This window comes from Dipodomys spectabilis, unplaced genomic scaffold (genome assembly GCF_019054845.1).
Source record: "Dipodomys spectabilis isolate Male_0828 unplaced genomic scaffold, ASM1905484v1 ptg000157l, whole genome shotgun sequence".
In the NCBI taxonomy this organism is placed as follows: Eukaryota; Metazoa; Chordata; class Mammalia; order Rodentia; family Heteromyidae; genus Dipodomys; species Dipodomys spectabilis.
Window position 1 is genome coordinate 18,622,676 of NW_024870834.1, and position 18,544 is coordinate 18,641,219.

The 18,544-nt window shown below is 39.1% G+C and overlaps 1 protein-coding gene across 3 annotated transcripts in view; it reads right to left on the reverse strand.

Moving 5' to 3' along the window:
- The window catches only part of Ttll5 (tubulin tyrosine ligase like 5), a 246,977-nt gene that overhangs the window by 96,547 nt on the left and 131,886 nt on the right, over positions 1-18,544 (reverse strand). For all 3 annotated transcript variants that reach the window (XM_042692822.1, XM_042692821.1, XM_042692820.1), the window contains exon 30: positions 3,165-3,319. In XM_042692822.1, coding sequence (XP_042548756.1) covers positions 3,165-3,319 — 155 coding nt within the window. The remainder of the gene's footprint in view (positions 1-3,164; positions 3,320-18,544) is intronic.

Here is an 18,544-nt window from a genome sequence, read left to right on the forward strand (position 1 = left end):
GGCCAAGAGACCCATGCCCACAATACTTTGTCCTATCATAAAAGGTGGTGGCGTGTGGTGGTCTTTTGTCAACTCCCCCTTATCTTTAATATCGAGGAACAAATAAATCCAGGATGTGTGCATGAAAAAACAGAGATGGATAAAAATAATTCAATGACAAATGCTGGAAAAACATACAAAGGAGAGGAAGCCAGACATTCGTGGGATTCCCTGACAGCTCGATCCACAAGGAAGGGCTGGACTGGAAAAAAACAGGGCCTCAGGTTCCTGCCAAGCTGTCTGAGGCCCTGTCCTTCCCAAACCATTCTAAGCAGCAGCCAAGACTTTACAGTAACCATTGCAGGTCTTACAAAGAAAAATGTTCTCTCCACCCATTCAGTGCTCCTCACCTAGAAAGTCGCCTCCTTTAAGCCCAGTTCCAGGGAAAGCTGGCAGTAATGAGGAGATGCTTTTGCACATCAACTTTCAGCTCCTAATGACTCCCTACATACCCAGAAAAGGGATGATTAAAAGGCGACTTGAAAAATTTAGCCTTTTTCATTGGCTAAAATGAAGTTGACATGGCCAGGTACCTACATCTAGAGATCCTAAACATGGTGTGAAGAAAAAGGAGATCATAAACATGTTGTTCTTGTATTCTAGAATCCCTGCTGTGTAATACTAAGCCAGCCTTGCTTGGAGGCACACCTCAGGCTTCTACACATGTGACTGCATTTGGCCCTCACTACTCTCTCTTCTGGAGAATGGCCTGCAATTAATCTCACTTATTACCTCTGAAAAGTAACAACAGAGGAATGGCTGGCCAAGTCCAACTCTAGAGGGTCTAGGGAACTGCAAGCTGCATGGCCAGGCCTCAGATTGTCTGGGCAAGTCATGGGCTCTTTGCCTTCTCTCCCACAACAAAGCCTGAGCAGGGTCTCCAGACAGACCAAAGGAACCAAGGGATTTGAGGAGCTGGGCTGAGCTCACATTGACCCAATGGGAGACTACAGCCCTGAGGCGAACATTTGGAATGGTTTCCAACAGCGGGGGAAGAGAAAGGTTGTCTGGTAAAAACTTGTGTGATCCATAAAATTGAGAACAATAGCAGCACCACGGGGGAATGAAAAATAACACTATTTGCAGAGTTCTTGTGAGTCACCAGTTTTCATTCCTGTGGCTACCAAGTCACTGAATTCTCTGACACACAGATGAAAAGTACAGCCAGCAATGGGAGTCTGTACATCTTATAGTTTCCAGGGCAGCCTCTAGTTTAGTGAATTAGTAGAATTTATCAGTGCTAAAATCCACTGGCTGCTATTGTAGAAAAACTACTAAGAGTACCTTTGTTTACTCAGCCCCCACTTCCAGGGAGATCAAAGTCCTTCAAAGGCAATCTAAACGCTCTCACAACAGGACAGTTTATATGTATGCTTACCTAAAAAATATTAAATGTATAGCTAGAGTCATTTAGTGTCCAAACCACTAATAAAACTCATATCTTAGGGGAAACTGGGGTAAAGAAAGAAGAGACATTGTTCAAGACTTATGAAAATGGCAGCCTCTTTGTACAATACTTAATACAAATTAAATTATATTTAAAAAGCAACAAAACAAACCATAATTGCCTATTTATTGATTTAACAGTATTAAGGTGTGAGTGAAATTATTTTTTAAAAAACCTCACATCTCTAAGTGATGAATCCCATATTCATTAAACTTAGCCACCCTTACTATATAGGAGGACCAAGAAGAAAGAAAATAAATATCCAAAAAACAGTGATTTACCAGGTAAAAGTTGAAATCAGGACTCAGTACTGTGCCTTTAGCTATGGCCCCAACACAGCCAGGCCTGGAAGGACCTGAGAATCCACTTAGGGCTGTTCCAGTGTGGTGGCACCAGGAATTTCATGTGGAAATAAAACTCCTAAGCTGACCCTCCAGTTGTCCTAGCAATCAGAGGTTACCAGGAGGACCACTACAGACTTCCTAAGGCTTCCTTGAACTAGAATGGAATCTAACAACTGGGCCTTACTTAAAGAAGAGATAAAGGAGGAGGCTGCTGAGTATAGCTCAGTCAAGAAAATGACTAAAAGACTTCACAGGGGCTATGTTTGGCTACGATGGCTCTGAAGAAAATGGTAAGAATGCTATTCCAATTCCACAGTCTGCCTAAGGGAAAGTAATTCACACAACTCCAGGTTCCAGCTCTGCCCCTGAAAAGCTCCATCATCCCCCATGATAGTACTCACAGGTAATACCAAAAGAAAGATTGACACTCAGCTATAATTTTTTTAAATTAAAGATTCCCCCCCATTCCATGTGTAAGTATAAAATGATAAAACTACTCCAAAATGTGTACTTCTGACATTTTAACAGTACAGAAAATGCCTGTAACTTTGTCAAACAAAATATCCAAATTTGTGGTGCAAACGTTCTTTGTAAGAAAAAGACTCTGATTTTAACATGAAAATGGAATTTTTGGAAACATTTACATGGAAAATAAGGCTCTATAGTATAAACAGAATTTCTTTTTTACGAGTTATGTTTCAGGAATGTGGTTACTCGGTAGATTATAAATCACTGAACAACAAACTTTTCCTGTGAGGAGAACTGTGTGTGGGGTGCCCTGTCTCAAAAAGTCCTGCTTATGTCTCCAACTCCTCACAGTTCTCAGCTGAGATGATTTCTTTTCATCCCAACCACATGATCATGGGTATGGAAGACATCAGACCAGAGCATGATGTAATATGTTTATGCTATGTTACTTCCTGGGAAGTTTCTGGTTCCTAAATTAGCTCCAGAGTAATAATAATAATAACCAACAGATATTTCAACAACAATTAGGTACTCCCTTCCAGCTCAGAGCAAACAAATACAGAAGAGGCAGAAGCTGGAAGTATAGTACAGAGTGGGGATTCACTGGGACAGTACTTCTTTATTTGGAAGTAAAGGATTTCAGTGGTCAGAAGACCTCACTGTAAGAGTCACATTTTTTCAATAGCTCCTGTGACTCAGGGACTGATGCCATTGTACTAGTCACTAAAGCAAGGTGTCTTGGGAACCCCTTCCAGGCAAGCTGTCTGGCTTGGATCTCCATGTCAAATGCAAGGTGGGAATGGTTTGGTTGGGGTGAAAGTCATCCCTCTGCAACCAAAGTGTTGGCGCCAAGGCCCTTCACGTACCTGCTTCCAATGGGGCTTGAAGGGTTCTCAAGAGCAAGAGGGTCTGTCTGCATCGACCACGTTGGCCCACTAGGACTGATGAGAGGTCGGAGGGTGGGGGGAGTTGAAGCACTGCTTCTATTTAAGACGGCACTTGCCAAATTCAGGTTTGCTACCTAGAAATAAAGTGAGAGAAATAACCTGATTTGAAAGAGTTTTAGAAAAGTTGTCATGAAAAACATATGGGAACAATCAAGTAAAATCCAAAAGATGCTGAATCATCTGAGCTGAAGGAGCAGTTGGAACCAACATGCACAGGGAAGGTTGGTTTGCACAAAAGCAGCAGTGAGCATGGGTAGCAATAAAGTTAACACTCATACTATTCTGCTCCTACTCGGCAACCCACAGAGGCTGTGCTAGGTGTGACTGAAAACAAAGATGGACAACAAAAACAACCAGGAAAACATCATTTACTCTGTGCCAGGTAATGTTTAAAGGATTTCGGCACACTTCATTGCCCTCGTTACACTTGCTTCCTCATCTAGAAGGTTTAATGAGAATTTAAACCTTTAAATTTTAAATTTAAAAGGTTTAAATTCTCATTAAACCTTCATTACAAATAACAAAAATTATACAAAGAATTCAGTGAATTAGGTAGAAAAAAGGAGAGTCAACATAAAATGGGTATTGACTTCAAAAATAATTTACACAGAAGAAATATGATTAATCTAATTAAACATTTCACACTAGTTATTTCCATTATTAAGTGTAAATTACAAAAAATAAATGCAAACTACCAGGAAGAAGAAGCTGTAGAAAACAATTTTCTTGTTACATCGCCAAACAGTAATAAGAAAGATAGCATACAATAGTATTTATAACTACTTGTGGATCTATAAATTGAGTCTTTCTAGAAGTCAAGAAAGATATGGCAGTATGTTGCTATTAAAGTATTATAATAACTCAAATGTTTTGATGCTATGGTCTGGCTTTTAGGAAGTTAGGTATGAAAGCTGCATGTGTTTAATGATAGTGACAATGACAATAACAATATGTGTTAGAATTTATCACATGCCAAGTTCTGTGTGGACACAGTACTTTATACACATCTCATGTAAATGAACTTAAGTTTGATAGTAAGTAAAGTCACAATCCTCACTTTACAAAGAAAGAAACTGAGGTCAGGATTGCTTCAAGGTCCTGGGATACTGACCCAGTTAGGATTTGAGCTACCCTCTTTAGCTTTCAAAGCCTATATCCTTACATCACTCTATCATGATCAGACACTAACAAGCATTGTTTTCAATACTGAAAAAGAAGGTCTAACTAGCTAACAGTATTGTTTTAAATTTTCTTCTAAGAGAATACTATTTATCCACAAACATTTTTTGAAAAATTCTTAATGATATTAGTACATTCTGATAACTTAAGAAAAAAATCATGCTGGTAAAAAATCATACTGTGAAGGTAACTGTGAAGGTGAGTATATCTTAGAAGACTAGAAAAGCGTTGTAAAAAATAAATAACATCTATTGGTAAGCAGTGAGTTGTTTTCTTCCTCATACTTAACCTACAATCTCCATATTTTTTTTAATTTTATTTTATTTGTGAATATACTGTACAGAGGGGTTACAATTACATGGGCAGGATAATGCGTACATTTCTTATCAAGCATTGCAGCCTCCTCCTTTGTTTACCCTTCACCTCCCCCTTCCCAGCCTCCCCCCTCCCCCCAATCTCCATATTTTTATACTGAGTATATATTATTTTTACAATCCAAAAAATTTTTTAAGTTGTTAAGACAAATGTAGCTGTGAGGTGGAAAGTGTAAATCATGGGCAGCAGTAGTGGGTTAGAGAAGAAAGGATGGTTGGGAGAAGCATTTCTAAATATTCCATGGGAAATGCTGAAAAGAAGGAAGAGTCAAGGCTTAGCAAAGGTGGAACATGAGCCACCAGCAGCAATTTAAGTCATCAAACAGGAGATGGAAACTCCAAGAAATGATTTCCTATAAAATGGCTTAGCTATCTATAATTTGACATTTACAAATGAAATAATTTTAGATTTGTTTTAGATTTTAGGTTTTGGATTTTTTAGATTTTAAAACAACCTGCACATCCTGAAAAAAAAAAAATAGTGCACTTTTAGCAATAGTAGAATGTTTCCTTCTTAGTTGTATTAGTCCATAGTGAAAATGGCCCACGCCTGCATCTTCACAGCAAAATACTTTTCTTGGAAGGAAAGCTGTTTTCCATAGGTCAGGGGTAGTCTCTGGCTGCTGTGGAGGCTAGGATGGGGACACTCTGGCTGTGCCCTGCCCTGCAGGGTAGACTCAGGCTTTAGTAGAAATCAAGCACAGATTCTTACTTCTGCTCCACTTTCTGCAATAGCAGAGTTGAAGGAGGCAAGTGCTGACAGGGAAGACCAGTTGAAAATTCAGTAACACCTTTCCTCCAGACTCTAGTTTCCTTGCAATGTTTTTTGCCTTTCCTATACTCTAGAAGAAACATGTCAGGCACTGAGATGACACAGGCTCCCAGAGCACTGCATACTTTCCTACTCCACTCTAATGCTCTCTTACCTGTCCTCCTCTCTCTCCTGACTTAAGATATCAGGCCTTTTAAATTAGATGTGATATTGCAACTTGTAAAAAACTAACAAGATAGTTAGGTCATTATAATAACCATTTTGCATAAGACTTAATAAAGGAGGCTTAATAATGATTAATATCAGAATAGCAATAGAAAAAAAGTGATGTTTAATATAAAGGGCATAATTTCAAAATCAGCATGTGAAAAGAAGAGAGAATAAATAGACATGGTAATCTCCTACATTTTGGCAGGGCTAGCTCTAATATAAACATCTGTATTTACATCCTAACATTTAATAAGTATCCAACACTCACTATGTGCCATGTTCTAGGTATCCTTGAATATCTTGATTTACATTACCTAATTTAAGACTGAGAGATAAGTTCTGTTGTTACTCATCTACCAAAGAGGAAACTGAAGGCTGGAGAAGCTAAACAACTAGGTAGAAGTCACACACTTACTCAATGGCAAGGTCAAGACTAGAATAGAGTGTTAAACTCCAATTACATGTATTATACCTTTTCCAAAAAATGTGGGTTAGCAGTTGGACCCTTAACAGTAGTGGTATCTGGCACTCTGGGTTTTATATTTCACGTACTCTTTGCCTATTACTCATGGAAGGAGACATTTAACACCTCATCTTGCGGATGAGAAGTTATTACTCAAAATAATTTACTTGAGGCCGTATAACAGTTGTACAATTTGTGCTCTTGTAAAATCCAATTAAAAACCTTACTATTAAGGTTTCTTTCTTGAAAATGTCATCAGATACAGAGCTCAAATTCTGAAAACAATATTAGCCTTTCTCTTTCTCTCCCTCTCTTTCTTTTTTTCTTTTTGCCAAGCCTAGGGCTTGAACTCTGGGCCTATGCACTGTCCCTGAACTCCTTTTGCTCAAAGTTAGTGGTCTACCACTTGAGCCACAGTGCCACTTCTGTTTTTTGAGGTTGTGTGTGTGTGTGTATGTGATTAATTGGCGATAAGTGTCTCACAGACTTTTCTACCTAGCCTGGCTTTGAACCGTGATCCTCAGATCTCAGTTTCCAGAGTAGCTAGGATTATAGGCATGAGCCACCAGCACCTAGCTTCTTTCCCTTATATTTTATTTCCTATTTTTTTTTAATCCATCCTGAGAGGACATTATAGAAGTAAAACAAAAAAAGTACTCTCAGTTCTGTTGCAGAGAAGTAGAGTGGAAAGTGGCATGAATGTGTAGTTAAGTTTGGACTACTAGTAGGTTGTGTGTAACATTCAGTCTCATTCAATGGGTAAACTAGTAACTGGCAGTCATTGTAACTTCTTTCTGTACAAAAACAAGGCATTCTAGATGATTTATTCTGAGATATAGGAAAAGTGACTACTTAAATGAGAGGCTATATAAGGAATGAAAACCTTACAGACTTCTCATCTTTCTCTCCAAAGAATTTCCTGCTGAATTATTTACCATAGCTAAGATATGGAACCAACCCAGATGCCCCTCAGTAGATGAATGGATCAAGAAAATGTGGTATATATACACAATGGAATTCTATGCCTCCATCAGAAAGAATGACATTTCCCCATTTGTTAGGAAATGGAAAGGCTTGGAAAAAATTATATTAAGTGAAGTAAGCCAGGCCCAAAGAAACATAGGTCCCATGGTTTCCCTTATTTGCAATATCTAGTATAGGTATGAGTCAAGCGGAAAAAGTCAGATAATGTGATGTTAGGAAAACAAACCCTCAAATATGTATTTTAATGTTTTTGTTTCTTTCATGCATGTGTTTCTAACGCATTTATAAGATTATTTCTTTGTTGCTTTGTATGTCCCTCCCCCACAGTGTAACCCCCGCTTTCACTATATTTGATGTCAGTATAACATGTGGAGGAGATGGGGACAAACAAGTCGTTTAAGGATACAGGTGGACCTGTTGCAACAATGAGAAGTACAAAATGTCAGGTCAAAACCAGCTTTACAATGTCGGTGTGGGGGGGAGGGGGGAGGCTGGGAAGGGAGGTGAAGGGTAAACAAAGGAGGAGGCTGCAATGCTTGGTAAGAAATGTATGCATTATCCTGCCCATGTAATTGTAACCCCTCTGTACAGTATGTTCTCAAATAAAATAAAATAAAATTAAAAAAAAAAAAGAATTTCCTGCTGAAAACAACTGTAATAACTTGTTGCTCTGTTTCCCCATAGAGCACCACCCCTGTGGTTTATCTAGAAAAGTCAGCAGGTTTCTCAGACCTGCAATGCTAACTGAACCGTCTGGGGCTAGCCAGAATGTGAACTCAGTATCTTCTATATACAGTTTTCCAAGCAGCCAGTGCTAATCAATCAGAACAGCAAGGGAAGTGAACGGATTTTCTATCGCTGCTCTATCTAACAGAATGTTTGCTGGTGATGAGCATATTCTATATTTTGTACTATCCAAAATAGTAGCCACTAGCCACATGTGGCTATTGTATATTGAACTGTGGTTGGTGTGGCTGAAAAACTGGATTTTAAACTTGAATTTAAAATATCATACATATCTAGTAGCTACTTTAGTAGACAACATATCTCTAGAGCCTTTAGATTTGTACTGGATAAAGTTTACTCCACACAAATTATTTGGAGAATGGGCAGGAGGAATCACTGAATCACATCAAGTTTGGCTTTAGTACTACCTTGTTTTGTTCAGGGAAGGCCTAGAAGCAAAGCAGAACCCCCCCCCCCCCCCCCCACACACACACACACACACTGGGTCAGCTCTTAAAAACTCTACATTCCAATCAAGTCTGCCTAATGGTTTCTTCCCTAACAGGACAGAGGGATGACAAATAAGGATGTCATCATGCTATATCTGCTTTTCTGGCCATCTACATTTTTCTAGGCAACACAACACAATCAGATTCTATCAGATGAAGATGAAGTGGTAAAGAGCACTTAGTGATATGCAACCACAATAAACACTTCACTGCTAGTTTTTCTTTTCTTTTCTTGACTAGTGCTCTACCTCTTAAGCCACAGCTCCACTTCTGGCTTTTTGATGGTTACAGATAAGAAACTCACAGAGTTCCAGCTGGCTTTGAACTACAATCCTCAGATCTCAGCTTCCTGAGTAGCTAGGATTATAGGTATCAGCCACTGGCACTGCCGTTGAAATTTTTTAAAAGGACAATTATACATACATGAAATGATCACACCAATCACAAAATCAGTGCCTCATCAGGGAAAGTTTTAGTCACTGGGCCAATTGGCTTCCTTGGGCTAATAACTGAACATATGTTACTTAACCAAATCACAGAATCATGCCATTGGTCACAAAAGGATCTGAGAGACAGAAGATAGGTTAAAATTCTCTTAACGCCGGTCGCTAGTGGCTCACGACTGTAATCCTAGCTATTCAGGAGGCTGAGATCTGAGGATCACGGTTCAAAGCTAGCCCGGGCAGGAAAGTCCGTGAGACTCTTTTTTTTTTTTGGGGGGGGGGGGTCTGGTCGTGGGGCCTGAACTCTGGGCCTGGGTGCTGTCCCTCAGCTCTTCAGCTCAAGGCTAGCGCTCTACCACTGAGCCACCTTCCCAGCCCTCTGTGAGACTCTTATCTCCAATAAACCACTAGAAAACTGGAAGTGGCGCTGTGACTCAAGCGGTAGAGCACTCACCTTTGAGCTGAAGAGCACAGGAACAGTGCCCAAGCCCAGAGTTCAAGCCCCACGAAAGGAGGGGGTAACAATTCTTTTAACAAAAGGAGGAGGTAACAATGCTCGATAGGAAATGTACTCATTACCTTACTTATGTAACTGTAACCCTTCTGTATACTATTTTTACAATAAAAAAGTATTTAATAAAAAAAATTCTTTTGGGGCTGGGCAGGTGGCTCAGTGGTAGAGTGCTTGCCTTGCATGTATGAGGCCCTGGGTTCGATTCCTCAGCACCACATAAGCAAAAAGAAAAAGGCTGGAAGTGGCACTGTGGCTCAAGTGGTAGAGCACTAGCCTTGAGCTGAAGAGCTGAGGGACAGCGCTCAGGCCCCATGACTGGACCCCCTCCCCCCCCAAAATTCTTTTAACGATGAGAACTATAACTCAAAAGAACCTGCCCAATTGACTATGGCAAATACATTTGTATCTGCAAAAGGTAGCGTACACATTTAAGAGTATTATAGGTCTTGTTTGGACCTTTTGCCATAATCAATTTTTATGTAAATAATACTTTTCAGAGTTGACTTAATATTGGCAATAATAACAAAATCATATTAACACTAATGGTGACTACATTTAACATACATTGACTTTATTCCAGGAATTCTCTAAGTATATAATGCATATATTTATTTAATCTTAAAGGTACATAAATAGTGAGACTGAGGTTTTGTTGAAAGGTAAAAAAAAACTTGCTCAAAAGCAAATATTATCATGTCTGGTTTGGATTCCATTCCTGAGGCAAGAGTTCTCAATCTTGTACGTGTGTGTGTGTGTGTGTGTGTGTGTGTGTGTGTGTGTGTGTGTGTGTGTGTGTGTGTGTGTGTGTGTGTGTGTGTGTGTGTGTGTGTGTGTGTGTGTGTGTGTGTGTGTGTGTGTGTGTGTGTGTGAATATTAGGGGTTGAACTCAAAAGACCTTTAGCTTGATAAGCAGGCACAGGTGCTCTACTTAAGCCATGCCTCCAGCCCTTTTTGCTTCTGCTACTTTTCAAACAGACTCCTGTATTAATCCCTGGATTTTAATCCTCCTCTTTATATTTCTTACATAGGCATTGTGTTACCATGTTCAGCTATTCATTGTGATGGGGTCAGGCTGGTCTCAAACTATGAACTCTTGATAGCTGCCTCCCAAGTGGCTGGAATTACAGCAAGTATGAGACACTGCACCTAACTCAAGCTAGTAGCTTTAACTACTGTATTACTCCAGTTGCCTCGCTTGTTTCCCTGAGCCTTGCTACTTACAGCTTTAGTCATGGACCAGCAGCATCTATATTCCTGGAAGTTTGTTCAAAATGTAGACTCTGAGCTCAGTTCAAGTACCAGAGAACCAAAATCTGCACTTAGCAAGTTCCACAGGCAATTCACTTGCCTTGTAAAGTCTGAGAAGCCCTTATTATAGGGGACCACAGAAAATGACAAGAGAAAACAAAAAAGGGTGCCATTCACTATTTCCTCCCTCCATAAAGCTCAGGGGATCTTCAACAAACAGCAGAATGCCTTTGATGGGGTAAGGAGAAAATATACAACAACAAAGAAGAGTAGAAGAGAAAATAATTCTGTTAAGAACTTTTAAGTTTTCTATTTCACAATGTTGTTCAGTTATTTCAACTTTAAAAAGAGTAGTCATTAAATATGTCTAGAGTGTAAAAGTAGATAAAACTATTTAGAACAAATTAGGAAATGCTAAGTACTTCTTGTCTGTCATGAGAAATGGTCCTTATTAAAAAAATAAAGACAATCAAACAAACCCCCTCGCCCCAAGACACTAGAGTCTAAAAACCTTCAGCTTGTTACCTAAACCTCATCTGGTCACGAATCCTACCTCCATCTAAACCTTGGGCTAGCTTGGCAAGGTTTCACTCCTTATCCTCCACCTCCTCTTCTTCCTCTGTTCCTACTGTCCTGGAGAGGCTTAACCAGATGTTCCACTCCCATTCCTGTCTCATGTCCACTGCCACAGTGACCTCAGAGGATTTTTTTCTTTTAGTACCAAACACTGTTTATTTTAGAGGCAGCCTTCCGCATAATGCAGGTGGGCAAACATCTGAATGTGTGGGGTAGGGACACATTGCATGCATTCCATCTAGACAGGTGTTTAAATTACTACAGGAATAAATACAGGTGATGGATTGAAAAATGGGGCAGGAGAAACAGAGAATGTGTCCAATTTCCGGTGCCTGACCCGCCCACATGTTACTGCTTGTTATTGCTGTTAGCTATAAATAGTGTTATTCCAAATAATATAATTAAAACATCACAGAATTGCCCTATTGGATTCCCAGAATACTCCATCCACCCAGGTACACTATTGGCATTCAGAGGAGGGGTCAGGGACAACCCTAATTAGATCACTCTTGATGTAGTGGTATGCTCCAAAAATACTATATAGTTCAGAATGTTTTAAGTTTTTGTTATTTTACTTTGTTGTTGTTTTTCTGCTTTGTCACAGTTTTTTTTGTTTAATTTCAGTATTTTTTGTCTTATATATAAATCTATCTGTTTGGGGGAAAGTAAGAGGGAAGATAGAATGGTGGGACAAAGGGTGAACTAATACAGCAGTGATACTCACTAGATACTATGTTGAAAATGAACTACACGACTCGTGGGGGAGGGAGTCTAGAAGGAAAAAACGGGGAGAAAATGAGGGAAGAGGCGACACTGTTCAAAAAGAAATGTACTGGGAATGGAACAACATACAACAAAGGGGCCCATCAGCTGCACTGGACATAGAAGAAAAAGAACTAAGCAATCCAAAGACAGTGATGGGAAGGGAGGAATGAGAGGGAAAGAGGGAACAGCTTACACTAAGCAAAAGGAAAGAAATATAAACATCACCTGATGTGGAAAAAATCATTTGTATTGTCAAAGCTAATAGAAATCACAAACTGTATAGACCACGATAATGACAATGTGCCTTGTAAAGGTTAAAATGTGTTTGTGACTTTAACTAAGTATCAACTCCACAGTACTGTGAAATATGTGAAATTTATGTAATCACCTAATCTCAATTAAAAAAAAAAATGAGGGGCTGGGAAGGTGGCTCAGTGGTAGAGCACTTGCCTTGTATGCATGAGGCCCTGGGTTCGATTCCTCAGCACCACATAAGCAAAAAAACAAAAAAAAAAGCCAGAAGTGATGTTGTGGCTCAAGTGGTAGACCGCTAGCCTTGAGCTGAAGAGCTGAGGGACAGCACCCAGGCCCAGAGCTCAGGCGCCACGACTGGACCCCCCAAAAAAAATTGAGAGAAAGGATGGGTTAGGAGCGATGGGTGACAATGTTGTCAGGCACCTTATACTCATATACTGTTTTGTAGAATGGGAACTTCTTTGTACAACTACTTAAAGATAAAAGAAAATAAAGAAATGTACTTATTTCCTGACTTAGGTAACTGTAACCCCTCTGTACATCACCTTTACAATAAAAATTTTGCAAAGTTCAGGGCTGGGAAGATGGCTCAGTGGCAGAGCGCTTGCCTTGCATGCCTGAGGCCCTGCGTTTGATTCCTCAGCACCATATAAAGCAAAATGAAAAAAGCCAGAAGTGGTGCTGTGGCTCAAGTGGTAGAGCGCTACCCTTGAGCTGAAGAGCTGAGGGACAGCGCTCAGGCCCAGAGTTCAGGCCCCACGACCGGACCCAAAAAAAAAAAAAAAAAAAAAATTTTGCAAAGTTCAGAACTCAGACAATTTATCAATGACAAAATGCAATACATTACTTATTATAGGCAAGGCGTTGGGTAAAAGTCTGAAGGTAGACAGGGAAAAAAAAACTTCTGCCTTTATGCCATGTATGAATTTACAGTCTAATAGGTAAGAAAAATCCTCTGGATAGACAGCAGTATTTAAGACCATCAAAATGCCAAAGAAGGACCTAAGCTAGACCCAAAAGGAAAGAAATACCACAGACAGACAAGCAAGAAAGACGTCTGAGAAACAGAAAGCTTAATGCTGTAAAAGACTGGGTGACACCAGATTGGAAGAGACAGAGAAACAGCACTGAATGTTTGACTATGATTCCACATTGCTTTAACAAATGATTCTGAACAGAATTGTGAGAATGGTGGCAAATCAAGTGCTGGTTTCTGGGAAGAGCTGAAAGGGACCATATCAGTGAAGGGTCATAACAGGGGGCAGTAGGACAACTCTTGTCGGTCTCCTCTCCCCCTGAACCCAAGGTGGACCTTGGAACTGGAGGGCTGCATTTGTAATCTGATAAAAGCTCTTGAGTTCATTCACTCATTGTTCCTGTTCTTTTTTTGGATCTGCCTTCATTTGTCTTCTAATATAACTAGAGCTCCTTGCCATGGCAGAATACAAGGTCAAAACTAGTGAGACTGTGAGATCAGTTTTGTTCTAGGGCTATAGGGGAAAATGTATTTCCTTAGATTTATCTATCTACATCTCTCTTTAACACTAAACAGGTTTAAGAATGAAGATTCAAGGGCAAATCTGAGGAAAAGATGTCCAGGTGGCCAACTAGATGGTGTTGATTTAGGATTTAGGCCTAATGGGCAAAGAAGATCATGGATCATATACTGTCTAATCCAAGTCAACAAAGCTAGTGATCATACCCTGGAGGCTAAGCCAAGAATCTTACAGTAATTAACAGAACTGCAGTAGCAGATATTCTCTGTGCATCTTTTTCTAAACCTCAAGGAAGTGAATCATGGATTTTATCTACCTACTGTTCTCTCAGTAACAGCATCAAGGAATAATGTGCAGTAATTTCTAGCTCCACCATAGAAAAACAAATCCAAGAAAAATGACATTAAGAGATGAGAAAATATCACACAGGATAATGAAAAAGACAAGTCCAATATGAGCCCTCAAGTACTCTATCAAGTAAGTCATTAGGCAGAATGTTTCTCAGTGCATGCCTGCTCTGTAGGAAATGCTGTGGCAAACCCTTAAGGATAACACATTCCTCAGTCACAGAAGACAACAGAATTCCATACCTCACTATGCAGTTTGTCTGCAAATGTAGTGGCAAAGACCTTTCTCTGACAAGAACATACATAATTTTGATATCCCTCTCTCCTTCCTTCCCTCCCTTCCTCTTTCCTCCTTCCCCCTTTTTCCCTTCCTTCCCTTTTCTTCCCCTCCATTTCCTTCCTTTCTCTCTCTCCTCCTTTTCCTTTTCCTTTTTTTTTTGTGCTAATACCAAGGTTTGGACTTAAGAGTTTCACACTTTCACACTTGTTCGGCTTGCTTGCTTGGCTGGTGGCTTACCACTTGAGCCAGGTCTTCAGCCTGGCTTTTTGCTAGTTATTTTGAAACAGAGTCTCTTAGACTTTCTTACCTGGGCTGGCTTTAGAACCATATCCTTCTGATCTCAGCCTCTTGAGTAGCTAAGATTGGTCATGAGCCACCAATATCTGGATGCTCTTTCTTAATACAATACAAAGCCTTATTATTGCTGTTTGAGAAAAACATCAGCAAATACACTCTTGTACCCAGAGAAGTAGGAATAAGCCCTGCCATGGAGATAGAAAAAATCAGAAGCATCTGTATATTGGTTTCTTGGTGTGTGCCAAGGCTTAAACTCTGGGCCTGTCTACTGTTCTTTTAGCTTTCCTGCTCAAGGTTGATACTCTACAACATGAGCCACACTTCCACTTTTGGCTTATCTTGGTGGTTAATTAGAGATAAGTTTCACAGACTTTCCTGTACAGGCTGGCTTCAAATCTCCATCCTCTGATCTCAGCCTCCTATGTAGGAAGGATTAGAGGCATGAGCTAACAGCAGTCTATTGCCTCTCTTTTATCAATAACACATAGTGCTTTACATCCTAAGGCAAAAACTGTCAGAAAGGATCTCCCCAAGCTGTAAAAGATCTTTGATTTAAAATATCTTTCATCATTAAACTGCTTTAAGAGTTAAGTATTTGTATTATAAATACAAATTTATTTTCCTATTTTGTCCCACAATTTTTTTAAGGCACTTTGGACACTTTATTCACTGTAAAGTCCCTAGAGCTTGGTTCAGTGAGAACAAACAAACTCACATTCCCTTGATATGTATTGGGGATTGGACCCTTAACTCTCAGACACAAAAATCTGAGGAAGATCTAGTCCTTTACATAAAGTAGTGAAGTGGTGAGAGTGTAGAAATGGGGTGTGAGTGTAGAGTGCTTATAGAGCCTAGGTTCAATCCTCACCACACACACACACACACACACACACACACACACACACACACACATCTATATAATTTATGCACATCTTCCTATCAGTTATGATATTTAACACAACATAAATGAATTTTATAACATATTGTTTAGGGAACAATGACAAGAAAAATCTTTGTACATGTTAAATAGACATATTTCTCCTCAAGTACTTTCAACTGTGATTGGCTGAATACAAGGGTGTAGAAGCCAGATAAGAGGGATAACTGTTCTATTAAGTGAAGTATCCAAATAAATCCTAGCAAATATTCTTGGAAAGGACCCTCGTTTTCCCCCCATCTCCAGTTAGCAGCCAGTTTTACCAGTAAGTGGAAAGATGGTATTTACTGTCACTGGAAGGTTAGCAAGGAAATTACAGGTTCCAAATGATCTCTTTTTGCATAGATCACAAGTGACTAGAGTGAGAGTTAAGTGCTGTTCTTGCTGGTGCTTTAATGTAATTTTAGAGAAGGCTTTGGCCTCATGTTGAAGCTGTGGGTAATGTTCTTGAATGAAATAATAGCTTTGACATACAGATTCTGTTCCCTGTCTGCAAAATGAGTATATTATATTGTTTCTGCATGGCACCAAAACTGCAAAGGCCTAGCAAACCACTTGTGATTCGCTCAAACTAACCTCAGGTTCAGTAAGTTGTGTGTAAATTTCATGTACCTTATTTATCGAAGTAAAAGTGGGAATTCAACATCAAGGATTTGGTGGATAATAATATAACACACAGCAATCATGGCACAGCATTCTTAGTGCAAATTTTTTCATCAATTTCCTCATCATAGATTAGTCCATAAAAATCTTAAGGTTTCTTATCTGAGGAGGTCTAGAAATGAAGTTTCACAAGAATATTTTTATCAATTCAAACAAATATTCAGCAGGAACCTTTTCTATGTGGGACTGGCACTCTTTTGAGCACTGAGGAAGAACATTAATATTAATAACAATAATAATAATAATACCAATCCTTGACTTTGTGATGCTGAGTCTCAAGTGGAGCACCACTGAATATTTAAACAATGTGTATGACAAAAGAGATTTGAGTTCCAACTCAAAGACCAAAGATGCAGAAAATACCAGGCTAAAAGCACATAGAATCATAAAATGTATGAATCATGATATCATTTGCCATTTGTATGACCTTAGCAGAGTGACTTATCCTACCAGTTTCTATTTCTTCATCTTCACAGGTAATAAATAAGCAGTATCTCCCTTGTTGGATTAAAGAGACAAGGAATATAATATTCTTAGCACAGTGCCTATGATAAATTAGGCATATCTGATTTACATTGGCTGCTTTAGTGTGAAGGTCAGGTATGATATGTATCAATGAAAAAGAAGATAACAGTAATACGTTTTAAAGGAGAATATAAAATCTGACAAAATACAGAAGAGAAATTCTTTTCCATTTAGCAAACATGTGGTAAATGTCTACCAAGTACAAGGTCCTGTGGTGAGTGATGGGTTAGACAGAACTGCCATCATGTGGTTTATAGCCACACAAGCGAGAGGAGATGCAAAATCACTATAATAGATGTGTTTCACAGAGTGACTAATGAAGGGCTGAAGGATCCCACAAATCAGAAAGACTTCTGGCTGGAGCAACAGGATTTTTTTTTCATTATTTATTTAAAAACATTTATTTAAAATGAATACTATACAACACACCAGAAAAAAACTCGTGAAAAATTGGCATGGTCTTATCCTCTGTTAAGTACCTTATAGTCCAATAGAATGAGCACATTTGTTGAGTATAGTTGTCCCATAGAATTCACACGGGACTGACTCTAAGGCTTAATGCAGTTAGTCCATTCTGCAATCAAGTCTCTTACATAAAATGTGAAAATATTTTCATGTATCCTATGCAAATTCTCCTGTATATTTTAAATTATTTAACAATCATTAAATTGTATCTAAAACCCAATACAATGAAAATGCTATGTCAATAAGTGCTATAGTTTATTATTTATGGAGCTATAATTTTTAAAAATCTGCACATTTGGTACAGATGTACTTCTTAAAAAAATGTTGTCTAGTTGGGTGTTGGCAGCTCACACCTGTAATCCTAGCTACTCAGGAGGCTAAGATCTGAAGATGGCACTTTGAAGCCAGCCCTGGCAGTAAAGTCCATGAGATGCTTTTCTCCAATTAGTCACCAAAAAGATGGAAGTAGAGGTAGAGCACCAGCCTCGAGCAAAAAAGCTGAGTTCAAGTCCTATTGTCCATATTAATGACACAGAACTCAGAATTCAGAGGGGCAACGGTCAACTGTACCACAAGAGGTCTGAGGCAACCAGGACCACAAGATGCTCACTGTCTATCTTCATATATACAGTGTGATGTGAGATGCATACTAGAGAAGAAGGATGCAAAGATTAGTCATAATAACTAGGGAATATTTCTCCTAAGAAGGTGGCCTAAACTAAAACAGAAATCAACATAGACCAACAGAGACTTAACTGAACAGTACAGGGGAGGCAGGCAGAAGTAACTAGGGATCAGATTCTAAATAAAATCTTTGACTTGATCATTTATTTTGCTTTGTGAAGCTTGTGTTTTACATCATAGACACAGGAAGTCCTTTCAAGATAACTGTGAAACGGAAAAGACATAGAGCAGAGACAATGTAGTCAGAATAAATAAGACTGGACAACTGCCTGGCCACAGAGAGTATAAGCAAACAAAGAGAAAAACGGATAAATCACACTTTTCAAACTTAAATCCCTAGAACTGCAATGTCAGAGAAGAAAGACAACAATGGGTTTTAGATATAAATATTTTTGAGGGATTTTGAAATACTTCAAGACACATAAAATATTCTGAATGCTGGACAATAGGTGGAAATATGTAGTAGTCTATTTGAAGCACACTCCACAAAGAGGTTCAGGTGAAGAGGTACCAAATAAAGCTATAGAAAAAGAAAATTCACCATAGGGGAAACTATATATAAAGTGTTCTGAATGTTGGAGGGTACC